This window comes from Drosophila sulfurigaster, chromosome 3 (genome assembly GCF_023558435.1).
Source record: "Drosophila sulfurigaster albostrigata strain 15112-1811.04 chromosome 3, ASM2355843v2, whole genome shotgun sequence".
Lineage (NCBI taxonomy): Eukaryota > Metazoa > Arthropoda > Insecta > Diptera > Drosophilidae > Drosophila > Drosophila sulfurigaster.
The window spans coordinates 894,133-917,953 of record NC_084883.1 but is presented as its reverse complement, the minus strand read 5'-3'; the positions used below and the strand labels follow the sequence as shown (position 1 = coordinate 917,953).

Sequence of the window (23,821 nt, the reverse complement as noted above, 5' to 3'; positions counted from 1 at the left end):
CGCCCGGGGACCTCTACAAGAGCTAATAAACACACGCATACGCACATACACACACACACACACACACACACAATCACTAACACATACACACACGCGCAGGACACATTCATTGTGTCTCATTTGAGCCGCACATTGAATGCAAATGGCGCAAATTCAAATTACAAACCAACAATTTCCGCAAAATGTGCGACGTCAATTTTGCTTCGCACTTTTTGTATAACCCCTACCCCTATTTTGTTCGCCTCCTCTCTATTCTCTTTCTCCCTCTCTTCACTCTTCCTTAAACTTCTGCACATTTAATTGCGTGTTGTTTGTTTCTCATTGTGTATGTGTGAGTGTGCGTCCTTTTTATCCTTGGCGTAATTTCAACATGGCCATTGGCGCTGTTTCTCTGTTTATTTAATTTGATATATATTTTGAAGTGGGGAAATCGACTAATTTAAAACCAATTAAAGCGCTTCGGGGCCAAAAAGCCAACCGAGCATTATTTATCACATTAATTTGACACTGAATTGTGTAATTCAATATTGTTGAACATTTTGCACTCATCGAAATACACAGTCTACAATTAGCATACACAGCGTAGCCTAACTTAACTTTTAGTATGCATACATATTATTTTTGTGTTTAATATGAAATAGCATTGAAATCCAAATACTTATTGAAAAATATTGAATTTTATCTATCCCAAATATTGAAAACAATATTAAGCTCATCGAAAAAAATCAATACTGCATTTCAAAGTTAGATGAAAATTCATTTTCAATTTCTTTTTCACTTTTTTGGCAAAATTTAGAAATTGTTGTGAATTAAATTCACCAAAGTAAGAGCACAAATATCGGGACAAAATTCTTTACTTAAATAGATAAATTAAAAAAATAAACAACAATGTAAGTTCATCAAAAAACTCAAAATATAGTCAAGAGTGAGTAATAGCGTTGATAAAGTGAAGATACAAATTCGAATATCATTTTTCTGTTTGGAGCATAGCTACGTCACATTGATTAGGAACTATCCAAGTCCGCATTAGCATAGAAATGATATATTTTAGGAAATAGTTTTTGCAAAAGTATTCATATTGAGTGAAGACAAAATGTCTACTAAATAATTCTATTTTATTTTGTTAGAAATGAATGTGCCTAAAAAACAAATATGCAGTTACAATGTTCTCACTTTCAAATTGAATCCCACAAACAAGTTGCCCTCAAGGGAAATCGCATTTCAAAACACATCAGCAAAATACAACACAGCTGGTATCTGGGCAATTATTTAACATCTACGTACAGAGAACGAGGCAATTTAATCTGCGTCATGTTGAATACACCATTTCTATACACATTCTTTGTATATTGTTTGCCTAGCTTAAAGAAATCGAAATTGTTCACCTGAGACGAGCCAAGAGAAGCCAATCCAGACGCAGTCAACAAAGCCAATTCTGTCTCATGCAAAGAATGACGTTGGTATTTCATTATCAAATAAACTCTCAACGTTGCCCATCATCGTAATCAATAACAACACGTTTAGGCTCTCAACCGTTTCTGATCCACAACACCCTCGAGGGGTGTATGAAAAAATTTACATTAATTTCAATATGCCACCTAACAAAAAACGCAAAAAAAACATAGGAAGGAAAAATGAGGCACATGGACAGAGGGAGAGAAGAAGAAAGAGAACGGAAAAATAAAGCGAGCAGAGGAAAATTTCTCATCTTCATTTCCATGCTGAAAAAGTCGACCTCAAAATTTGCATGGGTCGACATTTTCAGTTTGTGTCTGGTCTGATATAGCTCCTCCGTCCGTCTGTCCGTCCGTCCGTCCGTCCGTCTGTCTGCCCGTCTGTCCAGCCCTGGCCTGAGCTTGGAAGCCTCAAGTACGGCGTGTTTTTGTTGCTGTGTCTGTTATACAATATTACGGAGTAGGCCTTTGAACAATGGATGTGCTACATGAATGTAATGCACATCGAAATCGGGCCAATCGAGGGAGTGGTAACACACACACACATACACATACACACACACACACAGATAGGCGTCTGGCGCGTTGACTTGCTGTGCCAATTTGGCAGGGTTGTCGCTGCTTTTGTTGTTGTTGTTATTATGTGTAGTTGTAGTTGAAGGGCAACAGCAGAAGCAGAAGCAGAATCAGAAGCAGAAGCAGCAGCCGCATTACAAATTTGTGTATTTTTTTTTCTTTTGCTTTTCATTTTTCCAAGCTTTTTTTGTGGTTCGCTTTCGTTGTTATGGAAAATAAATTGGCTGGGCTTATTTGATGCACACAGAGCACACACAGGTTTGTCTGATGTGGTCGAAAATAACAAGGAAGTAGTCGAAAAATGTATGGACGGTATTTATATTTAAGCCAAAAGGGAAAAAAGCCCGAACGAGTGACAAGCAAATTAAAGTCACTCATTTGTTCAACACTTGTAGGCAATTTCGTAGACTCAATTAAATATTTATTGCTCCACTCTTTAAAGAAGATGATAAAGAACCTTAAGGCACTCGACGGCACAAATTTGATGGCTTTAATTCCTGTTAACTTTTATAATTGAGCTTAGGCATGCGTCACAAATTCCAAAATCTTGACCATTTTCCTAGTGCTCTGGCTGTCTGATCCTCAGCTTACAGCTTTTCGTTTATCCCCAAACGGAGCTTATGCGTAAACATTTTTTTCATTTTCATTTTCCTTTTCACTTGTGCGAGTTTTAATTTTCCCTTTTTGCTTTTAGCCAAGTGATTTTGTGCAACGTTTACAGAAATGTTGTCTCAAGCATTTGCGAGTCTTCGATAACAATGTCCAAAACATTCCACAATTGGTGTCTTATTTGCTTGCCAAGTTGCAAGTTCTATTGTTGCATCCGCCCTCCCATTGTTTGTGATAGCCATTATAATTGTGCAAATTGTCAAATAGTTTAGACTTGTGCAGCACAAATTCATTTGCATTCAAGCATTTTGAGGTATTCAATTGAACAATAACTATTTGAGTATTGATATGCTCCAACAGGAATCCAAGTCGAATTGAGTTGAGTTGATAAGTTTTCTTGTCAAAAGGAGATTTAAAGCCATTCAACCATGTTTTAAATAACTTCACAAGTGGTATCAATGTCGAAACAAGTCCTCTAATTAATTTTAGAGATTTGCCAAAGCTGAGGTGGATTCAACAAAATTCAAAGACAATATTCTCTGTATTGTTGCCAATTTCCATAAGGCTTGCTCTGATAGTCTGTAAGGTATTTGAGTTTATACCAGACAGACAAACTACGTCATGGAGTCGCCTCCTTTTGTTTGTTGCACACATGGCACACATTTCCTCTTATAACCCTTGGCATTGTTGGGTAGCCTTTGAGAATTATTTAATTAGTGCACATTGCTGCTGTCAAGTTCTTGAATTATCACTTTAAGGATTCAACTCTCTAAAAATTAAATCTTCATAAAATGAACATACAAAATTGGAAAGTCAATTTTATATCCACAAATTGCTTGTATTGATTTTCCTTAAGTGAATGTGTTTCAATAAAAAAAAGACCAAACTAGTCTCTACTTTTATTTTATAATTTAAAAATATCCAAATATAGTGTTTATTTATTATCATCACCATTGCAAAACTTATTTCAATCAAGTACATAACTTGCGAAAATCTGTTGTGAAATTCCTATATTTTTGTTAATTCATTCAATTCGTTTTCATATGCATATTATTTTACATGCCATTAATTTCTAAAATTACAACACTCAAGAGTAACTCGATTGATGCGTCTGTTTTCATATTTTTGTTTGGTTTCAATTTAAATATTTGACAGCATTCAGCTTTTGTGTTTTCATATTTGACATTGGCATGAAATCGAAATACGAGTTGATTTTGTTTTTTTATTTAAATTTTCACTTGAATTGCACTGTTTATTAAAAATTTTCATATATTCCTCATACAAAGTATACTTTTTATTTTGGCTTTCAGTTTACCCTAGTTAAACCGAAGCAGATTTATTGAATGCCATTTAATTTCGGTAAATTTTTGGTTTGGAATTCGCATGCAATTTTACTCCCTGATAAAACATTGTTGCAATCCAATCAATATTGTACGGCATTTTTTAGTGCTTTAAGCTTCGTTATTGAACCAGATTTAAATGAGACATAAATTATTGAACCAAAGCAGTTTACATTGTTTTGCATCAATTAATACGCTCCATATGGATATATGTTTATGTGTTCCACATAATATCAAGTCATCTCTGAATTGCTCCCCGCATTCTCCACCCACCCAAGCACAGCTGTTTTGCATTGAAAAGTTACTTCATTGTTGCAGTTTGTTACTTGTCTGTTTCTCTCCTTCTCCAACTCTTTCTCCACCTTCTTCTTCCTCTACCTCGGCTGCTGCTGTTGCGATGAAGCAGAAAACAGAAACGGACAAAATTTTCTTCTTCCCAGTGCTCCGTTTTGTTGTTATTTTATTTTTTGGTTTGTTTAATTGACTTGAAAACCAGTTTTATTTGTTTGCAAGCAAAAAGCAGCAAGCAGCAACAAGCATTAAAAGCAAATATAAATTGTATGCGGCGCTGCTGCAGCGCTGCCTGCTGCCTCAGTTCAGTTACAGCGCTGCCGCCTCTGTTTCTGTTCCGCCGTATCGACTTGTTGTTTTTGTATTTTTACCTTTTTCTACCTCACTCACGTAGCACAAGAAAGAGAGCACGAGAGAATTGGAGGAGAGCAGTGAGTAAAAGAACGCTGTTTGTGCTTTTTTTTCTTATCATAATGCGATTATTTTTGGGTTGGCAAAATAAAAGCGTAAAAAAGTGTAGAACTTTTACGCCATGGCATGTGAGTCTGCCTCACTGTCTCTCCGACTGTTTGTCTGTCCGTCTGCCCGTTTGTATGTCTGTTCGCTTTGCTGTCTCACTGTCAGTGCCTGTTTGTGTGTGTGTGTTGCTCTGAGTTTGTGTAAGTGCGTTGTGCTCGAAGCTAGCGGAGCTTTAAACTCGTTATTGTTCGCAGTCGCTGACGTCGGCGTCGCTGCCGCCAAGCAGCTTCTTATATTGCTCTCCTGCTCTTGCTCTTTTACCCTCTATTGCGTTAGCTGCTGCTCTTCGCAGTACATGTCGTGTGTGTGTGTGTGTGTGTGTGTGTATTTTGGGGTCTATCTCTCAGTGAGAAGAATTTAGTTGGTTTTAATGTTGCTTTTAATTAGAAATTAGTTCTACTTCATTAAAATTGCTTTTGCTCGACGATGTGCAAATTGCCGTTGCTTGTCCATTTGTTGTGATTAATTAAAGGCCAAAACCAACGTTACTTTATTTTCTTTGCGCATTTTCCGAACAAAACTTTGAAATTTATTTATTTGATTTTTTTAAACTCCTTTTTTTTGCCGTTTAATGTGCTTGCCATGTCTAATTTATGCAAATTTAATTGCCAACAGACATTTTGTTGGAGCATAATAACCGAATAATAATAAAATTTGCAGTTTAATGTAATGTGCTTTTATTTTTTCTCATACTTGATTTAATTATGCAATAATTAATTAGGACAATGTTTTTGTTGATTTAGAAATAGTACATAAATTATTGAGTAAGTGATAAAAATAATTATATACATGATGCACTGAGAGAAATATTATGAACGACAGCATCTCAAATGCTTCAATCATTTAGAAAGTGCTCAGTGATGCATGCAAAAAGCTCTATGATATATCTCTCACCAAAGCATACAGCAGAAACTCACAATTAGAATTCTACGATATTCAAACTATAAAATAAAAAAAACTATAAATAAAAATTTATGTTATTTTGTTTATACGTACATAAATACGCTCTATTTAATTATTGCATTTGTTATTTTAATTTGTTTTATGATATTTAGAAATACAATTACATACATATATAACAAAGTAAAATTATTAAAAATCTATACACTTTAACTATTTCTGGTAAGCTTTAATTTTAACTATCACTTATAACATCACATTTTTGCTAGGGGCCTGTCAAACAGTCGCACACACGCACACGCACACAACACACACATACACAGTTTCGCAGTTGGCAGTTTAATTATAAGCTCTTAAGATTTTATCAATCAGTGGAGCGGGTAAACGGGAAAAATTCTTTAATTTTCTACCTTAATTGTTTTTAATTTTTTGTCAGTCTGTGGGTGTGTTATTTGTTGATAAATATATGTATGTATCATACTCTTATTAATAGTATTTCTTGTTCTTGTTATACTTATTTATTATTGCCGCTGTTCCTTCTCTCGTTAACTCGTTCGTTTCATTTTCATACGTTGCACAGTGTCACACAACGGCACACAAAAACACATCACTCATATACTGCAACACAGAATTCGACACATATTCATTAGTACTGGTCACACAGTGCACACAGTATTGTTGTTGTTGTTTGCTATGCGTGCAAATGTCGTTGCGGACATCGACGCCGTTGCAAACCGAAGAAGAGGAAGAGCAAGAGGGAGAATAACACGAAGATGGAGCAACGGCGCATACACTAAATATCTTTAATTGTTGTTGCTACAAGCTATTTAAACTGAGACCCGTCGTTGCAATGCTTTTTGACACTTGCACCAAAAACATACATACATCGTACGTACATACAAATATATACTTACAAGTCTGTGTATGTTATACGTTTAATGTAAATAACCGTTCCACTGTCAATTGTTGTTTTGTTTAATTTACTTTGATTAACAATTTGTCTTACGGTCGGGCAGTAACTCGATTGCCTTACCGTTTAGTCACTTTCTTGTTTCACACAACTAACATTTGAATAATTTTTCCCAATTTGTTTTGCCGTCGGTATTTTCATACAGCTGCTCGACGTTTCTGCGGCTATTGAATTTTTATCCGCAGTGTATACAGCTCTAACGATTCGCACACGTTCGCGCTTTGACACCAACTGAAACGTTTCATTGCCAAGGCGTTTCGTTGTAGCGACTATGGAACACATGAGAAACCGACGAAACGTCGTCGCGCATCGTCTGCCTGCCCGACTGACTCACCAACTGACGGTCTGACGGACCGAGCAGCAGGCTAGCACGACGACGCGACAGTGAGCAAGTGAGACAGTGAGACAATTCGACGAGACGAACGCTCCGAGTGTGGTGAACAAACAGCCGCATGAGAGTGAGTGAACGTATGCGGACGGCAATGCGTGAGTGTGTGCGTGTATTGCGCCATCGCAACCAACATGTATGTGTGTGTGAACACTTGACTGTATGCATGTAGTTGTGCATATTTCGTTTGTTTACAGTTTTGCGTTGTTTTCTGCTGCTGCCGCTGTCGCTGTCTCTCTCGTTGTTGCTCTTGTTTTTGTTGTAGTATTTTTTCTACTTTGGTTGTTTTTTTTTCTTCCATTGCATTTGATTGTTTTAAATTGAGATTTGTGTGCCAAAAGCAACGCTGTAGTGTGTTATTGTTGTTGCTCCCAGGACACGCCGCTGTTTTTGCATATGAAAATTTATTATATTTTGTTGCCAAAAACAACAAACACAAATCATACATAATTTCTCTGCTTTACGTGTTGCTTTTAATTTTCAGTTATTGTTCTTAAACGTGTGACAGCTAATTGGATTACATGCTTTGGTTAAGGAGAAACCAACTTTATTTCTGATTAGGTTTCGAGTTCCCAAAACATTGCCAACACACTCACACACACACACACACATACTCATACTATACATATGCTTCTATATGCTTAACCCATGGTAGCCGCACATTTTACATGGTTTCGACTAAGCAACATATTAACTTAATTAGGCTAACTCTAATTGTGTTATGCGACCACAAAGCGAAAACTTCTTTGACGAAGTGTGGCAACATCGCAAGTTAAGCCAAATTCCATTAAATATGGCCACAGTCACATTTCTTGGGTTCCAGCTTTAATGAATTTAAAGCGCATTTGTAAAGTTAATTTACTGACAACAAAAATTGTAAAAATAATATTATTGGATGCATGTTTTTACGGCAACTGAAAATTGGCAATGTTGCCTGCTAAGTTCGTTCGTTGGTAACTTTAAACAGCTGAGTAATTGTTGAACTTTTGTTTCAGGAAAATGAAAACAACATACAAGCAATTTGGCAACGTTGCAAAATCAATAAAGAAAATGAAATAAAGACAAAAACTTAACTTACCGTTATCAATCACTGCTTCAATAGTACTAAAAATGCCTATAGAGGGGGATTGTTGCTTCTCCCGAGTATTGTGAGTGCTATAAAACGCGGAGCAGAGAAAAAAAAACGAAAAGGGAAAATTAATTTGTATTTTTTCCATTCCATTCAACTTGTGAATCGTATAATCATTTCCACACAAATTTATGCAGTCACAAAAGAAAACTGCCAGTTATTACAGTTGCTACGTCCTTGGCAATGATACACATACAAAAATCTACTATTGGCTTGCTCTGCTCTGCTCGCAATTTTGTGTGTCCCACCGCAATTGTGGCACAAACTGCAACATCAATAAACGAGAAATGTAATAGAAACTCACACACACATATGCGCTAACATGAGAACTCCCAATGCATGACGAAAATAATAATAATAATATTTCTTTAATCAAACTACACAATTGATTGCATTATTGACAACCCAAACGAACGATAAGCGAATAGCAGCAATAAATACTATAACGCACTGTGGTACAGTAATTATTCGATTACGATATTTATCTATTAAAAAGTGATTTGCTTTTTTAGTTTTTAAATAGTATTATAATTTTTTTCAGCAGAATCTATGATTTTGATAGAAAAATGTGATACTTCGCTTACATGAGATTAAAAACTACTAAAATATTTAAATATGATTTGTATTAATACATCTATATATAATGTATACATCTACATATATTTATGTATATATACTGTACAAACATTTAATGTTTAACATTTTCGTAGCTACATTACCATTGGCAAACTGTAATAAATCAAGCTTTTTTTCTGATAATTTTTTGATTTAGAATGTGAATAAATCGTTATTTCCCACTAGTAAAAAATATGCCAAATTATTCATTATTCACCCTGCATAAACTGTCGGGTTTTTTTGTTTTGCTGATATTGTGCCAATTGAAGTAATCAACTATGTACTAACAAAATAAAATTCATATTGAAGGCTAATTAGTTATTTCTAATATACATAATATGAATTTACATTTCTTAAGAGCTTAAGGATAAGTTTAAATTCAAATTCCACATATTCGATTTTTAAACTAAGCTTTCGAGCTTCATGTCTGCTTAAAATCAATAGATTCTACTGACTGCATAAAAGAAACTATTGATTCGATCGATATTACTAATTTAGGCTTAACCATTACACTGTGAAGTTCAAAGCTTCGCCAAGCGTGACTTTTGTATCAGTGTGCAAAGCTATTTTATACATGGGAATCGAGAAAGAGTTGTCGCAACAACAATAAAAACAAAAGCAAATAATAACAATGACCGCTGTGTATAGCAAGTGAAATGTGTAAGAGAATGTACATATGTATATGTAAGCTACGTGTTTGTATATGTAATGTATATTATGTTATCATAAAGCGAAAAAAATGAGAAAAAAGGAAATATTGCAAGCAAAACCATAAATAGCAAAATAATGTGATAAGCGCACATTGAACGACGTTCAGTCAGTTGCCAGCCATTGGCCACATGGAGAGTTTTTGGTTTAGGTGAGCCAACAGCAGCAGAGGAAGAACGCATCAGCAGCGCCAAGCCTCAGTCGCAGCCGCAGAATTTGTAGTAGTAGTAGTAGCAACGACAACCACAATGGACGACAAGTGCAGCTGAAGAAGGACAACGAACAACGCACAAAGCAATGCATACGAATTTGATGAGAGCAACGAAGTACCCCACCTCCCATATCTCGCTTTGCTCTCTCTCTGTCTTTCTCTCTCAATCTCTCTCTGTTTCCATCACACTCTCTATTTCTGGTGCTCAGCCGAACGACCGACACAGGCAAGCCAGCATAATACAATTTATCGTTGTCAAAGTTATCGCACACATACTCGACTACTATGTCGTTCATGTTCACGTTTTGGGGGGCAGTCAAATTTGCGGGGCAACGATGAAGTTAGGTCGCGCAGCGTTGCACAGTGTCTAGACCCCTAGTGTTTAACTCAGTTATTTTTGTTAGTTAGTTTTTTACAAAGAAACATATTCAATGTTGAGTCGTATGTATAAAATTTAACTGCAATTTTATACATATGCTTTCAAAAATGTTTAAAAAAAAATGTTGATCCTCTCTATTGCCAGCAAGTTAATTGGTTTAAGCCCACTGTGCGTATTTGGAGTCCAACTTTACAATCGTTGTCGTCGTCGCCCGTTTTGCGGTTGCTTTTGCCAAAGTATTTCTAGTTCATGCATTGTACATGTATGTATGCATTTGTATATTTGAATGTGTAAGTCTCTGCTTGTGTGTTTGCTTTTGGTTTTACTTTTTTTCGTTGAAATTGAAAATGCGTGTAACGTGTGTTAATCGACTCACTTGAGTCGAGGCCTGCCCCAACTAGCTCCCACTAGCCCCACTGCACCACAGCGCAAAGCAAAAGTAGGCGTTGTTTTACCCGCGATAATTTCTGGTCATATTCCTCCCCTCTCTAGACCACCTATTGCTCCCCCCACCTTAATCACAATGCAGTTGGCAGCGGTAGTTGAAAATTATCATGACTATTCGCTTGCTTGTAGTTTTAGTTGTTGTTGTTGTCAATTTGTAGAGATAATAAAAACTAACAAGTTGTAGTTTTATTTGCCAAAGCAACAGCAGCAAGTTCGTTGACCAGACAACTGAATTGGAGACATGTCGTGTCACGATCGTTTCGGCAAAAATGTTATGCACAAAAATATTTGATGATAATTTATATTTAGCAGTTGTCTAATAATTTTGTTTAAATTAAATGTTTATTTTCATTGCTGTTGTGAAGTGCTCTTTTTGTGTCAATTAAGTACGATATGTATCAACATTTTTAAGCACATCTCTAATGTGTTTCTACATTTATTTATTGCAGTTGCCAGCTCGTCTAGTCAAGGTCGTCCATCTGTCTCTTTTTGGCACATTTGCGAGCGAATTGAAAAGAATAACACAGCAACACCAGCAAAAGCTCTTCGCTAATGGACGCAGCAGCAACGCCGGCAGAGGGACAGTGACAGCAGCAGATGCACTAACATGGATTAAAAATGTGCAAAAGACAAAAACACACAAAAGACATCGGCACACAAAAAACAAAAGCAACACCAGACCAAAAACTCGGCAACCGGCAACAGACAGAAACAAAAACAATAACGACAGCACTAAGCCGAACTACCGCTGCTTTAGTTGTCCCATCTCATTCTAGCTAGTATGTGTATGTCTCTCAATTGCGTAGAAGTAAAAAGGAAATACAACAAAAAGTACGAGTAGCTAAAATTTGTAAGTACAATTATTTGCGCATGAACTGACAAATTGCCAAGTAAAATTTATGCAATATCGATAACAAAATAAGAACATTGAATTTCAGGTAATTATAATATTTTTCTTAACACTTACAATTGCTGTTAAAGCACGACTGCTTATAATGCTTTACATCAAATTATCAAATGAAACGCAAATTTTTTTAATTGATAATTAGTCGCTCACTTGTGCCATTTTCAAATCATTCCACCAGATATGTTTGCTCAGAGAACATATTCCGCATACCCATTGGAATTTGAATTTTAACTTGTACCTTTGAAAAAGTATGTACATACATAAATAAGTTGAAATTAACAAAGATTAATTAAATGCCCAGTAATTAAGTATTAAAAAAAGAGCTATGCCAGGGTCAGTTGCGCTTAAGATGAATCTAATACACGAGATGAGACGTTTGATGTACAACATTAATTGAGTTGCAACAAAATGATTGCATAAAAAACAACACACAAAAATGATACTAAAGAGAAATTCACAAAAATATGCAAAGTAAATAAAATTCCAACAGCGACGTCAACGCATAAAAATGCAAATGAATATGAGAGTACAAAACAAAAACAAAACGAATATAAAAAGAAAAAAAAATCTCGCGGCTGTGTGGGAGAGCACTAAGTGGGGCGACGACTGCGGTCTGAATGGAACAAATGGGAGATGGGAGGCATTGAGAGTTGAACACAAACTCACATACACATATAAACATACGCACATACACTTCGTATGCATACGCACGCAGTCAAATGTCATTTGTCGTTGCAGGCTTGCTCTGTTGGAGCTTTGAGCTACATATACATACAAACATGCAAATGGATGACAAACACTCATACTCACTCACACACACTCACATTAATAGGCATGACAGAGGAATGAAGCTGGCGCAAAATGTTTGAAATTCAAGCAAGTTGAAATGTTTTGCATATAAATTCGTATTTTTAGTTTTGCTCTGGTCTCTGCTGCCGCTGCTGCGACGACGGCGCTGCTTTTCATTCATGTTTTGTTTTGTTTTTTGTTTTTGTTTTTCTTAAATTTTTATTTATTCTTGGTAGTTGTAGTTGTTGCTTTTGTTTTCATTTTTCTTTCAGCGCTTTTGGCCATTTTTGAGTCACAGCTACTGCTTGTATTGTTGTTATTCTTATGAATTATGTACAAAATGTTGTTGATGTCATTTGCAAGTGAAATGGAAAACTTTAAGTTGCCACCATGACAAACAAGGGGAAGGAAGGGGAATGAGTCAAAATTATTTTTATATTTAAATACATTGGAATGTCTTAAATTGCCGTCCTCTTCTCATTTAATGGTTTTAGCTTTAATTAAAAGTTGAAATAAAAGCTTTAAAGTTTAAGAGACTTGAACTTTTTATGCCAGCTCCTCTCAGTTACATAGTTCTCGTTTCTCGCCTTTTATACTCAGCAGATGCCAACTTTAATTCAACAAAAAAAGGCAGCCCAAGAATCGCAAAAAAAAAATGTAAGAAAGAAAACAATATTAAATGTAAAAGGGCAAGAATAGACGAACGGGAGAAAAGGGGTGTCATAACTTTTTTATTGGCGTCGAAGCACTATGAAATATTAAGCAAAAAAAACTTTTCAACTTGAAATGTAATACACACAGACAGACAAAACATATGAGTTAGTGTGTATGTGTGTGTAGGGAGCTGCTAGTGCAGCTGTTAAAAATAGTAGTTGAAAAGGTAGCAGCTCTGTCGACGTTGACGTCGACGTCGTCAACATTTGTTGTTTGTGCTGTGCCAGCATTTTTTGCGCCTGGTGTAATGGATGAGAAAAGAAACATAGAGTGAGAGAGATGGCGACAGGATGATCATAGTACAAGGTGGTGGAATGTAGGTGGCGCTGCCCGAAATATTGCCAGTAAGCGGAGTAAGAAGCTTCGTTCGTCGTGGCCAAACATAAATTTATTTGTTTGCTTTGCCTGCTTCTTGATATTATTCCTTCTTTTTCTGCCGTAGTCGTCTTCTTTTTCTCTTTTTGTTTTTTGTTTAGTTTAACTTGATTTATGAGCCTTGCACACATACACACATACGCACCAATCGAACTTTATTGATAGTCGCGCTGTGGCAATAAAATGTTGAGGGGAGTTGGGCAGAAACGCAAGATGCTGATAGAAATGCGTATGTGTGAGTGAGTGTGGCCAAATGTATGCCATGTTTATGTTTGTCACTTGTTTATCGCCAAGAAAACTGTCAAAAGCAGACAAACAACAAGTAAGCAAAAAAGTGCTGGACAAAGTCACAAGAGCGCATTCGTTATCTCTTTGGCTTAAAAAAGTTTTGCTTAGCCAAAAAGCAGGTCAGCTAAAGCTACAGCTTAAAAGAGGTTATTAAAGAGCCAAATGTAAAGCGTGTAATTTACCAGTATCAGCGAGAGTTAGAAAGAGACAGCCAACACGATAGATGTGTCTATCGAAACGCCTAAGGAACATGCGACACTGCTACACAAAGCGGGGAAGGAGTGTGGGGTGCACATAAAATGGCGCGCAAAAAATATAAAAAAGAGTTACGTGCCAAAGCCAGAGTACCGAGCACGTGACTTGAAGGCAAATTCAGGTAAAGGAACACACAAGAACGAAAGTCTAAAGTCAAGTTTTGACTGCCCTAGACCCTTCCATTTCATTTTATACGGGGAATTTGCTAAGTTTTAAAGCATATCGAGTTCTGTTTGTAATCACTTTACATAAGAAAAATTAAATTAATCAGATTCTTTAAAATTATTATTTATGAACTTGTCAGAGTAGAAGACCAAATTATTCAGAATTCTACCAAGAATTCATTTAATTTTAACTTAAATAAGACCACATAACTGGGTTTACCAGATGATTAGTTTATATTGTCATTGTTTTTTTTATTAGGGCACCAAAGTAAGATATACAAATGCAACAATTGACTCTTGTTGTATGTTAAAGTTATTACAGACTAAGAATCTATTCGTACGCTTGTTCAGATTGTGTATTACGCGTTCTACAAATGTTTTTTTCAGAGCCAATATACTCTGTTTAAACTTTTTCTAAAGTAAGGGTCTCAAAAAGCTCAAAGAGAAGGCAAAGCCCACTTACACACAACCACACTTGCATTGCACACAGCAACAGCTATAATGACGACAAAAAGCCCAACGGCTTAATGAGTGGCCTTCTAAGGGGAACAGGCGGGTAAGCCACTTATGTATATGTGTGCGTGAATATGTTTGTTGGTGTGCGAGGCTGGGCACCTGCCAAAAAAGCAACAAGCAAATAAACACAAGTAGGCAAAGCTAAAGCGTCACATGCAAATAAAAACACAGCAACAACAACAAAACGTGACGCTCTAACAATAAACGTAAACAAAAGAAACAAAAGTCAAAATGTGCGCACAATAAAAATACTCGCACAATTTACGAAAAAAAAATGAAGCATTAACAAGAGGAGCAACAACAACTGTCTCAGAGCAGCTTATGGCTGCGAATGTTCGTTTCACATGCCAAAATGTTTCATAGCCCCGACAGCGAAAGAGTGCGAGATAGTGGGTGGGCAGCCATGTTTCAATACGCAAACGTTTTTCAACGCTCTCTCCATGTGCAGGGCTCCTTCTCACTCCTCAACTTTATCTCTCTCTCTCTATGCTCCACATCACTTGCGTTCTTCCGCTTTGTCTCGTGTCCCACATCTTAAGCGCAGCATGCATGTTTCGCTGTAATGGCGGCAACGTCGTCGTCGCCTATGGCGCCCCTAAGCATCAAACAATTGTGTGCGCTCATCCCAAAGCTCTTCACTGCCCCTCACGCACATCAACACAGCTACAGCCACCTGCTGCCATTGCACACAGCAACAAACATTACCCATAAAAAGTTGCTTGCATTTTGCAACTACATTTATTGTTTTGGATAATCTTTATTGTTCTACTACGTGTGTATGTTTGTATGAAGTGTGCATTAATGAGAGCTGAACATCTGAGCATACAGTGAAAGCTCAAACAACAGCGGTCAATTTTATAGTCTTGTTTTTTAAGAATAATAAATAATTAACTAATTAACTCTTTATATATTATTTTCTGATTAACTGTAAGATGGCGTAGAATAGATTTTAAATTCTTGCAATTTTATTCATTTTTAATTTAATATAGGTATTTTAACTTTTTATTTTAAATTTACATTATGTGATTTATTTAATTATATGCATTCAATTCCCATTATGTGTGAACCACTGTGCACTACTTTATTCGTCATGAGATGATGATACTTGCAATCTTACTCCCACTAATTCCCTCTCTCTTTCTGACTGACTGCTTGGCTTGTAATTATTGTCATTACGTCATAAGCATGCAAAACCGTTGCTTTGCCGCTGTCGACACTCAAAAGCTGCGCGCTCTTCACCTCTCTCTGTCTCTCTCGAACTCTTACACAAACACAGAGACACGCATTGCGCTCTGCCAATCGGTTTCTGTTTTGATTTGGCGCGCGGCTCTGAGAATCTTTGACTTTCTTGTTGATGATGATGTTGCTGTTGTTGTTTGTTGGTGGTATTTTTATATACGTTTATTTTAATGTGCATTTAAATGTTTGTTTTACGTAATAATTTGTTATTTTTTATTGTTAGAACATGCTATGAATTACTAATAGGCGACTTTAGGTGGGAGAATGCTCATTTCCCATTTGGCCATTTGACATGCAAAAAAGCAAAAAAAAAATGCTGGCAATTAACTTGACGTCTGACAAGGCACGCGATAAAAGCTGACAAGAGTCAAGTAATTTTTTGTACCGCTCAAATGGAGCGTAAAATTGGGGAAAACAAAAACAAAAAATAATGGTCAAAATAACTGCAATTGAACTTGAATGAGTTGTCAGCGAGCGCAATGCAAATCAAAAGCTCGAGCGCAGCACATGTATGTGTGAGTGTGGCAATTTTCCAATTAGAACGAGCTTTCCGTATGCGCGTGTATGTGTGTTAGGGAGTGGGGTGCAGTGATGCATTTAATGAAATTGATAAACGGCAATAAACACACGCAATTGATTGCATGTCATTTACTCTCACTTTCTCACGAGTGGAACAAATGCACACACACTCTTATGTATATGTATATATATTAATACGTATATGCATGAACGTGTGTGCTACCGCTCTAGCGGCGTCCGCACAACAACAACTGCTCAGCAAACTAAACAGCTGAGCGTTAGCCAAAACGACGTTACATACACACATACAAACCCCCCTCATGAATACATGAACTGCGCATGTATTTGTGCTTTTAGCAAAATTACAAAATATAAACAGAGACAACAGCTTACCGTTAGTTTAATGACTGCGGCCCATCAATTACACTGTCCACTAAAAATTTATGAGCTTTTAATTAAGCTCAAATAGAACAATTGCAACTATTCAAACCGCACCAAATGCACATTATCACTTTTCATCCAAATGTCGTCTTTGATGATTTGCATCAAGCTGTAAGATTCCCAAAATGTGTCTTCCTTTCACCAAAATGCCGCATTTATATTTATTTTATATTTTTCTAGAAAAAATTCGCGCACAACGCGTGCGTATCCCACAACAACAAAATAAGAACTGCAATCAGAGTGACAAGGCGCATACATCTGAAAAATATCACCAAATCTTACCGAATATACTGGTTTTATAAGAAATCTACCGAAAAATATCATACGGTTTACTAATCAGCTGCTTGTGCAGTGGCAACCTTTGACATGGACTGTCAAACAAGGTTGTGAATTGCGCAAGATAAAAGACTTCAAATACCTCACATTACACCAATATAAGGTTACAAATTGCAAGGGGTTAATACAAGTTGAAATCTACAAATCAGATGAAGTATTTTTAACCACTCCTCATCATTATTTAGTACCTTTTTATACCGAGCGTGTGACGCAATTGCTCTTTACTAGGAGAGAAGCAACCTTGAATTTGCACGCAGTGGCAACGCCGTTAACATCAGCCACAACTGGTGTGTGTTTGTGTGTGCGTGAATTTTGCGAAAAAATAATTTAATCAAATTAAAAATTGAATTAGAAAACGAATCGAGTAAGGCTTGAAACGTGCCGGCCGCCACGTGCTGTATATAACAATGGCCAATCGTACTCGCAACAATACTACCAAGGTTGAGGCGCTGATCGAGAGCTGTCGCAGCGAAGGCAAATGGCAGCGCGTCATCGAATTAACCGACGAGCTGAAAACGGGATCACCACATAACGGTAAAGGTCACCATATGTCTACAACTACAACCTTTATGACAATAATCTCTCCCTTCCTTTCACTCTCTCCCTCTTCAGAGTGCCTGGCAAACTTCCTGGTGGGCGAGGCACGATTAGAAAATTTTCTTGAGGAGCATGCGGTGGCGCCCGAAACGAACTTTGGCCGTGCCAAGAGCGGTCTGGCCGAAGCGCGTCGCTTCCTCAACCTGGCTCTGGGCGAAAGCGGCCAAAAGGCTGGCATTGCACTCGATGCGTATCTGCTGCTAGCCAAGCTCTCCTACGCCTGCGGCGAATATGAGCAGAGTCTGGAGAACTTTGTCAAGGCGGAGCTCAACACGCTCGCCGAGAAGGAGCTCACATTGTAATACATCATTTACCATACTATGTGATTGTTACTATAATTACTTTCATTTTTCTTTGGGACAGACGCAGCCTCAAGATTCTCGCCGAGTCGTATGCCATCAAGGGACTGTGTCTGGAGCAGCAGGCATCGAAGCCTACGTCCAAGTTTAAAAAAGCCGAAAAGGACACGGAAATGGTAAGCAACGGGCTTAATTCATAAGTGCTCGCTATGCCGCTCAATTCAATTTCAAGTTTTAGACACATTTTGCAGAGTTTTCAATATTGCGAATTCAGACAACCCAAAGATATGTTTTTATCAGTTAGTTTTATTCAAGAAAATCTATTAATCTATTTAGTATTTTATTTCATTTAATAAGTCCAGAAATATTATTTCAAGTTTTCTCCAGTCTCCATCTAACTAATTTTGGAATTTAAAAGAAGACGTCTCAAATTTATAAAATTATGTTGTACAAACTGAATATTCATATTCATATATTGTGTAAAAATTTCAACCTTTTAACTCTCACTGTTTTAACAGTAGGTTGAGTGACTACAAACATTTGTACAATATATTTATAATTTTCGTTTGCAACACATGCTAATAATTCCCGCAGCAAGGTTTAAAGCTTAAAGGTTGTAAAACGGAAAGAGCGTTAATAGCGTTAATAACAAAAAATAATTCTTGAAAGGTGGTCACAGTTTAATAGATATAGTAAAGACAATAAATACCCAATAGTGGGATGTTGTTTAAAAAAAAAAACCTTAAAAATAATTTACTATATTTAAACAAAAATTTAAAATATCACATTGCAAACTTAAAATGATGAGAATATTACAAAAAAACGAATAGAAGAAAATGTGAAGGTTCTTTTTAGGTGTCTGCCAAACAGAAACAATTATGATTGTATTTAAAAATTAGTTTAACAAGTATGTACAGTCTAGCCTGCAAAGTTATGATCAAAGGGCAATTTTAAATAAATTTCGACAATTCAAAGTGAAGAGCAAAGTACAAGAAATCTAAATTTATAAAGTGTCTAGTCAAAGGTTTACAGATGAAGTGTAGATTTATAACTATTTAACATGAAAGGAACTGAAAGTTAATCCATTCGTTTATCTTTTTTGTAGATCTGCTGCTTTGAGCGTGCCTCCGATCTGGGTCTGCTGTATCTGCAGGAATACGACATTGTCAGTGGCAGCAACAACTCGTCCAACAATTCCACCGCCGGCTCCACGTTGAACGTCAATGCTGGCGGCGGAGTGCAGCAGTCGACGAGCAGCTTCGCCATTAGCAGCACCATTCCAAGCAGTGGCGTTACCCTCGAGGTGAGCCGACGCATGGGCGCCATACTGGAGACGGCGCTGCAAAGGGCGCCCATTGTGCTGATCAAGGCGGGCAAGCTGCAGGTGGCCGTGGAACGCTATCGCATCATGCTGAATGCCATCGAGACGCGTGCAACGCAATCGTTACGTCTAACACTCGCCCGCCAGCTGGCCGAGGTGTTGTTGCGCGGCGTCTCCGGCACAATTTATGCTCCGCCATTTACCACCAAGTCCGGTGGGAGCACCTTGCGTGGCGGCGGCGCCACCAAGCGTCTGTGGAAGCCACGCAAGTATGCGGGACGTCAACAGTTTACGCCACGCAATCAACAGGAGGAAGTCATATTGCTGCTGCTCATCGCCGAGGCGCTCGCCGTGCGCGACACTGTGCTCTCCCAGAGTCCGGAATTTCGTTTGGCACGGCAACATGCCATGGGCAATGTGACTGCTGTCTACGATCTCCTCACGCTGGCCACGATACGTTGGGGTCTTGTGCAACTGCTCAACGAGTCCTTTGAGAAGGCGCTCAAGTTCAGCTTTGGCGAGCAGCACGTTTGGCGGCAGTACGCGCTGAGCCTGATGGCCGCCGAGAAGCATTCCCATGCGTTGCGTGTGCTGCAGGAGTCCATGAAGCTAACGCCTGGCGATCCGTTGCCATGCCTGCTGGCATCGCGACTCTGCTACGAGAGCCTGGAGACAGTCAAGCAGGGACTGGACTATGCCCAGCAGGCGCTTAAGCGAGAGGTGAAAGGTATGTAGAGCGTAAATATTGAATAGTTTGATATTAGTATTCAGTTTTATGACTATAATAATTAGTAAAAGAGAGATTGGTGACAGACTTAACAAAATAGCTAGATAATATGCATGGATATATAGATAAATCTTTTATTTTAAGAATATTTTGCTGAGAACTACGAAAAAGCAATGCTAGCGAACTGCTAGAGGAAAATGCTGGATAGCTTTTCCTTCTGTATATATATAAAGTTATTTGTCCAGCACAAGCCGGCTGAAGATAACTGTCTGATATTTTACATACATTAAAAATTACCATGCAATAAAGCTTGGTTCTTCAAATTGCCATATTAACTGAATCACATTGATGTTAGTATGACCGATGTTGGATTAAGTACCATGGAATATCACTCCATATAGCACACATTTAAAAATTATATAGAGAAAGCTTCTTATTTTAAAAGATTTATTGGTTGTCAACTCAATTTTACACACTTTTTATATAAGCAGGGAGAGGTCGACTGTGAGATAAACACTACTCATTTTGAGTAAAATCAAATAATTGCTGTATTAATATACTCTAAAAATACTAAAAATATGCCAACTGTATATTTTGTACACGGAAATTTGAAACAAACTTGATATGCGTGCAAACATAACAAATACTGTCAAAAAAATTATAGCTCTATCTCTTATAGTCTATGAGATCCAGTGTTTCACACGGACGGACGCACAGACGGACATGGCTAGATCGTCTCGGCTGTTGACGCTGACCATGAATATATATATTTACACCCGTTTATTTATAATTACTTTTACTCAAATATAATAATTAGGGTTTAGATCATTTGGGAAATAAAGTCACAATGTCAACATTAATGGAATATTGGGAAAATCCATTTTCTTTATATAATTAGTCTGTAAATTCTAACAATTCACATTTACATCTTTCTAGGCCTGCGTCCGTCGCGCAGTCAACTCTTTGTGGGGATCGGCCACCAGCAGCTGGCGATACAAGCGACGCTAAAGAGCGATCGGGATGCCTACAACAAGCTGGCGCTGGAGTCGCTGGAGCGAGCAGTGCAACAGGATGGCAACGATCACCTGGCCGAGTATTATTTGTCGCTGCAGTATGCGCTGCTTAATCAGCTGGGAGATGCGTTGAGTCACATACGCTTTGCCCTGGCACTGCGCATGGAGCATGCGCCGTGTTTGCATCTCTTTGCATTGCTTTTGACAGCGTCACGACGACCCCGCGAGGCGCTGGGCGTGGTGGAGGATGCACTGCATGAGTTTCCCGACAACCTGCAGCTGCTGCACGTGAAGGCGCATCTCCAGCTCAATCTCGAGGATGCCGAGACAGCGCTGTCCACGGTGCAGCACATGCTCGCCGTCTGGCGGGATGTCTACGAGGCGCAGCTAGCTGGCGAGGAGGAGAAACATTCCGACACAAAGAGTGGCGTTCACTTGGTGCATTCGTCCCAAATGTCCGACAAGGACTCGAGTAAGTATACGCCATGTGTATTCGAAGTACGCTTAACACTCTAATAATGCCTATATATATGTTCTGTATAAACACACACACACACACACACACACATAAACAAACTTATACATATTTCCACAATAATACATCGACTCTATATGTAACCACCCAATCTTCTGCGGAATGTGTCTATCTATAAACCAAATCATAAAAACCATATAACAAATAATTGTGAGTCTCAAATGCAAATGTACCCCTAATTTTTAAATACATTTTCGGATCATACCGAACTTTCATATACATTAGCTAAAGTTTTTAAGATGCACATCGAATTAAATATCCGATTGAGTTTATTATGACTCAAATTTGATATTATAATTGAAATACCTTCATGCAAGTCAAAGTTATAGTTGTTAAATTAAATAATCATAACTAAACAAATTCATTTTGTGGTTTACTATTTAGACTAAATTTCATATTATGGTACAAATTATTAATGTACCAAATTAATTTAAAATGCAATTCATATCTTCAATATTTATAAAAAATGGTTCTCAAAAAGTATATTACTATAACATTTTTTTACTTTAAAATATTTTTGTAATACATTGAGTAGAAGAAACCGAAGTTTACTATTTACAAAATAACGTAAAGAAACAAATTTTTGGAACATAGCAAAAGTGTCTGCGTGAAAGGTTTACAAATAATAATGTTTAAGCTGATTATGTTCAAACTAACATCGTTAATAGATTATAGTTTTTGCTAATGTATAAAATGCTTCTTTTTCAAACTTTGCGCTTTGCTTCTCTTTGCATCTCTACCTTTAAAAAGTCTTTCCCTTTTGATATTAATGTTGCCTCCTCTGCATGCTATTTGTGTTTGCATTTTGGTGCCTGCTCTTTGTACTCCTTACTCTATCTGAATCATTCTAAATCTTTTTGAATGCCTGTCTTCCAATTTATATGTTATCTCACTATTTTCAATTTCTTCACATTTCATTATTTCATGATGGTTTCGTATATAAATTACTAATTTCATTTCACTTCTTCAAGATTCCGTTTACGCTGCTTCTTTGGCCGCAGTCTCTCGCGTCGAACAAGCACTAAGCGAGGCTGCCAGCTCGTTGAGCAGCTTTACACAACGTCCCGGACCACGACGACCCTGGATGCTACAAATTGAGGTAATCAGATTACCAAAAAGTTTACAAACTCAGTGCTGAAAAAAGAATATGATTTCTTTACAGATCTGGCTGCTGTTGGCGGATGTGTATTTGCGCATTGATCAGCCTAATGAGGCATTGAATTGCATACACGAAGCCACGCAAATCTATCCGCTCTCACATCAGATAATGTTCATGGTAAGATATGCGAAAACTAGCTACAAATCGATATTAATTGTCTTGTCTGTCACTCATTGGAACAGCGGGGTCAAGTTCATGTCTATCTCGAGCAATGGCTGGATGCAAAACAATGCTTCCTCAATGCTGTTGCTGCCAATCCGAACCATACCGAAGCTCTTCGCGCTCTGGGCGAAACACACTTAATGCTGGGTGAACCGCGACTGGCTGAGAAGATGCTCAAGGATGCTGCCAAATTGGATCCCAACTGTCCCAAAATATGGCAAGTTCTCAATATAGTAATTGTTTGATGCCTTCTCTAATCAAATTCCATTCATTATGAACAGGTTCGCGTTGGGACAAATTATGCAGACCTTGGGGGATTTCAATGCTTCGGCTGATTGCTTTGCCACATCGCTGCAATTGGAGCCGTCGTGTCCTGTGCTGCCGTTTACCTCGATACCTTTAGTTTTCGAATAGGCATTTACTATTGTTATTTTCTGTATTCCGTTAATGCTTCAGCATACCTCAACTAACCTCAAGATGAACAGAGCAATATTACTTACTAGACATTAACTATGGTGAACCAAGTTTTTTTTTATTATTATTATTATTTATCCCTTTTGTTGTTATTACTGTAAGTATTAAGACAGGCGTGGAATGGTGTAAATTGAGTGTGTAAATTATTAGCTAGCCCTATTCAAAATGTTTATGATGTACCTAAGCTATTTACTTACTCTAACAACTTACTTATAAACATTGAAGAAAACTTAAACTATATAACTGTAATAACCCAAGTTAATTCTTCTTTAATGTGTTAGTTCCTTGAGTCTATGCAATGTAACCAAAAGCTTAGGAATTTTGTTAAAGAATTTAATGGGAAACGTGGAATTTAATTGTTTGTGTATGTTATTTATTGCATAATGTTATATACGTAAACTTATACAACTGTATACCAAACTAATTATAAATATATAAATAAAAAAATCTATGAA

General features: G+C 37.4%; 2 protein-coding genes across 4 annotated transcripts in view; one reads left to right on the top strand and one right to left on the bottom strand.

Annotated features, from left to right (window-relative positions):
- The window catches only part of LOC133840962 (7SK snRNA methylphosphate capping enzyme bin3), a 52,766-nt gene extending 35,803 nt beyond the window's left edge, over positions 1 to 16,963 (bottom strand). The window contains exons 1-2 of one of the 3 annotated variants that reach the window (XM_062273186.1): positions 16,696 to 16,963; positions 8,126 to 8,202 (exon numbers count right to left, since the gene is read on the bottom strand). The gene's annotated coding sequence lies outside the window, so the exon portion shown is untranslated. Of the gene's footprint in view, positions 1 to 6,603; positions 6,898 to 8,125; positions 8,203 to 16,695 lie in introns of those variants that run through there. The other 2 variants (XM_062273187.1, XM_062273188.1) reach the window with 2 other exon arrangements.
- A 264-nt stretch (positions 16,964 to 17,227) lies between these two features.
- Positions 17,228 to 23,618, top strand: LOC133840965 (tetratricopeptide repeat protein 7B). Its single transcript, XM_062273194.1, has 10 exons — positions 17,228 to 17,366; positions 17,432 to 17,613; positions 17,692 to 17,974; positions 18,040 to 18,151; positions 19,081 to 20,023; positions 20,960 to 21,508; positions 22,543 to 22,670; positions 22,734 to 22,847; positions 22,913 to 23,109; positions 23,174 to 23,618. Exons 2-10 carry the CDS (start codon positions 17,487 to 17,489, stop codon positions 23,304 to 23,306), a joined length of 2,586 nt encoding a protein of 861 aa, XP_062129178.1. The 5' UTR covers positions 17,228 to 17,366; positions 17,432 to 17,486; the 3' UTR covers positions 23,307 to 23,618.
- The last annotated feature ends 203 nt before the right edge of the window (positions 23,619 to 23,821 follow it).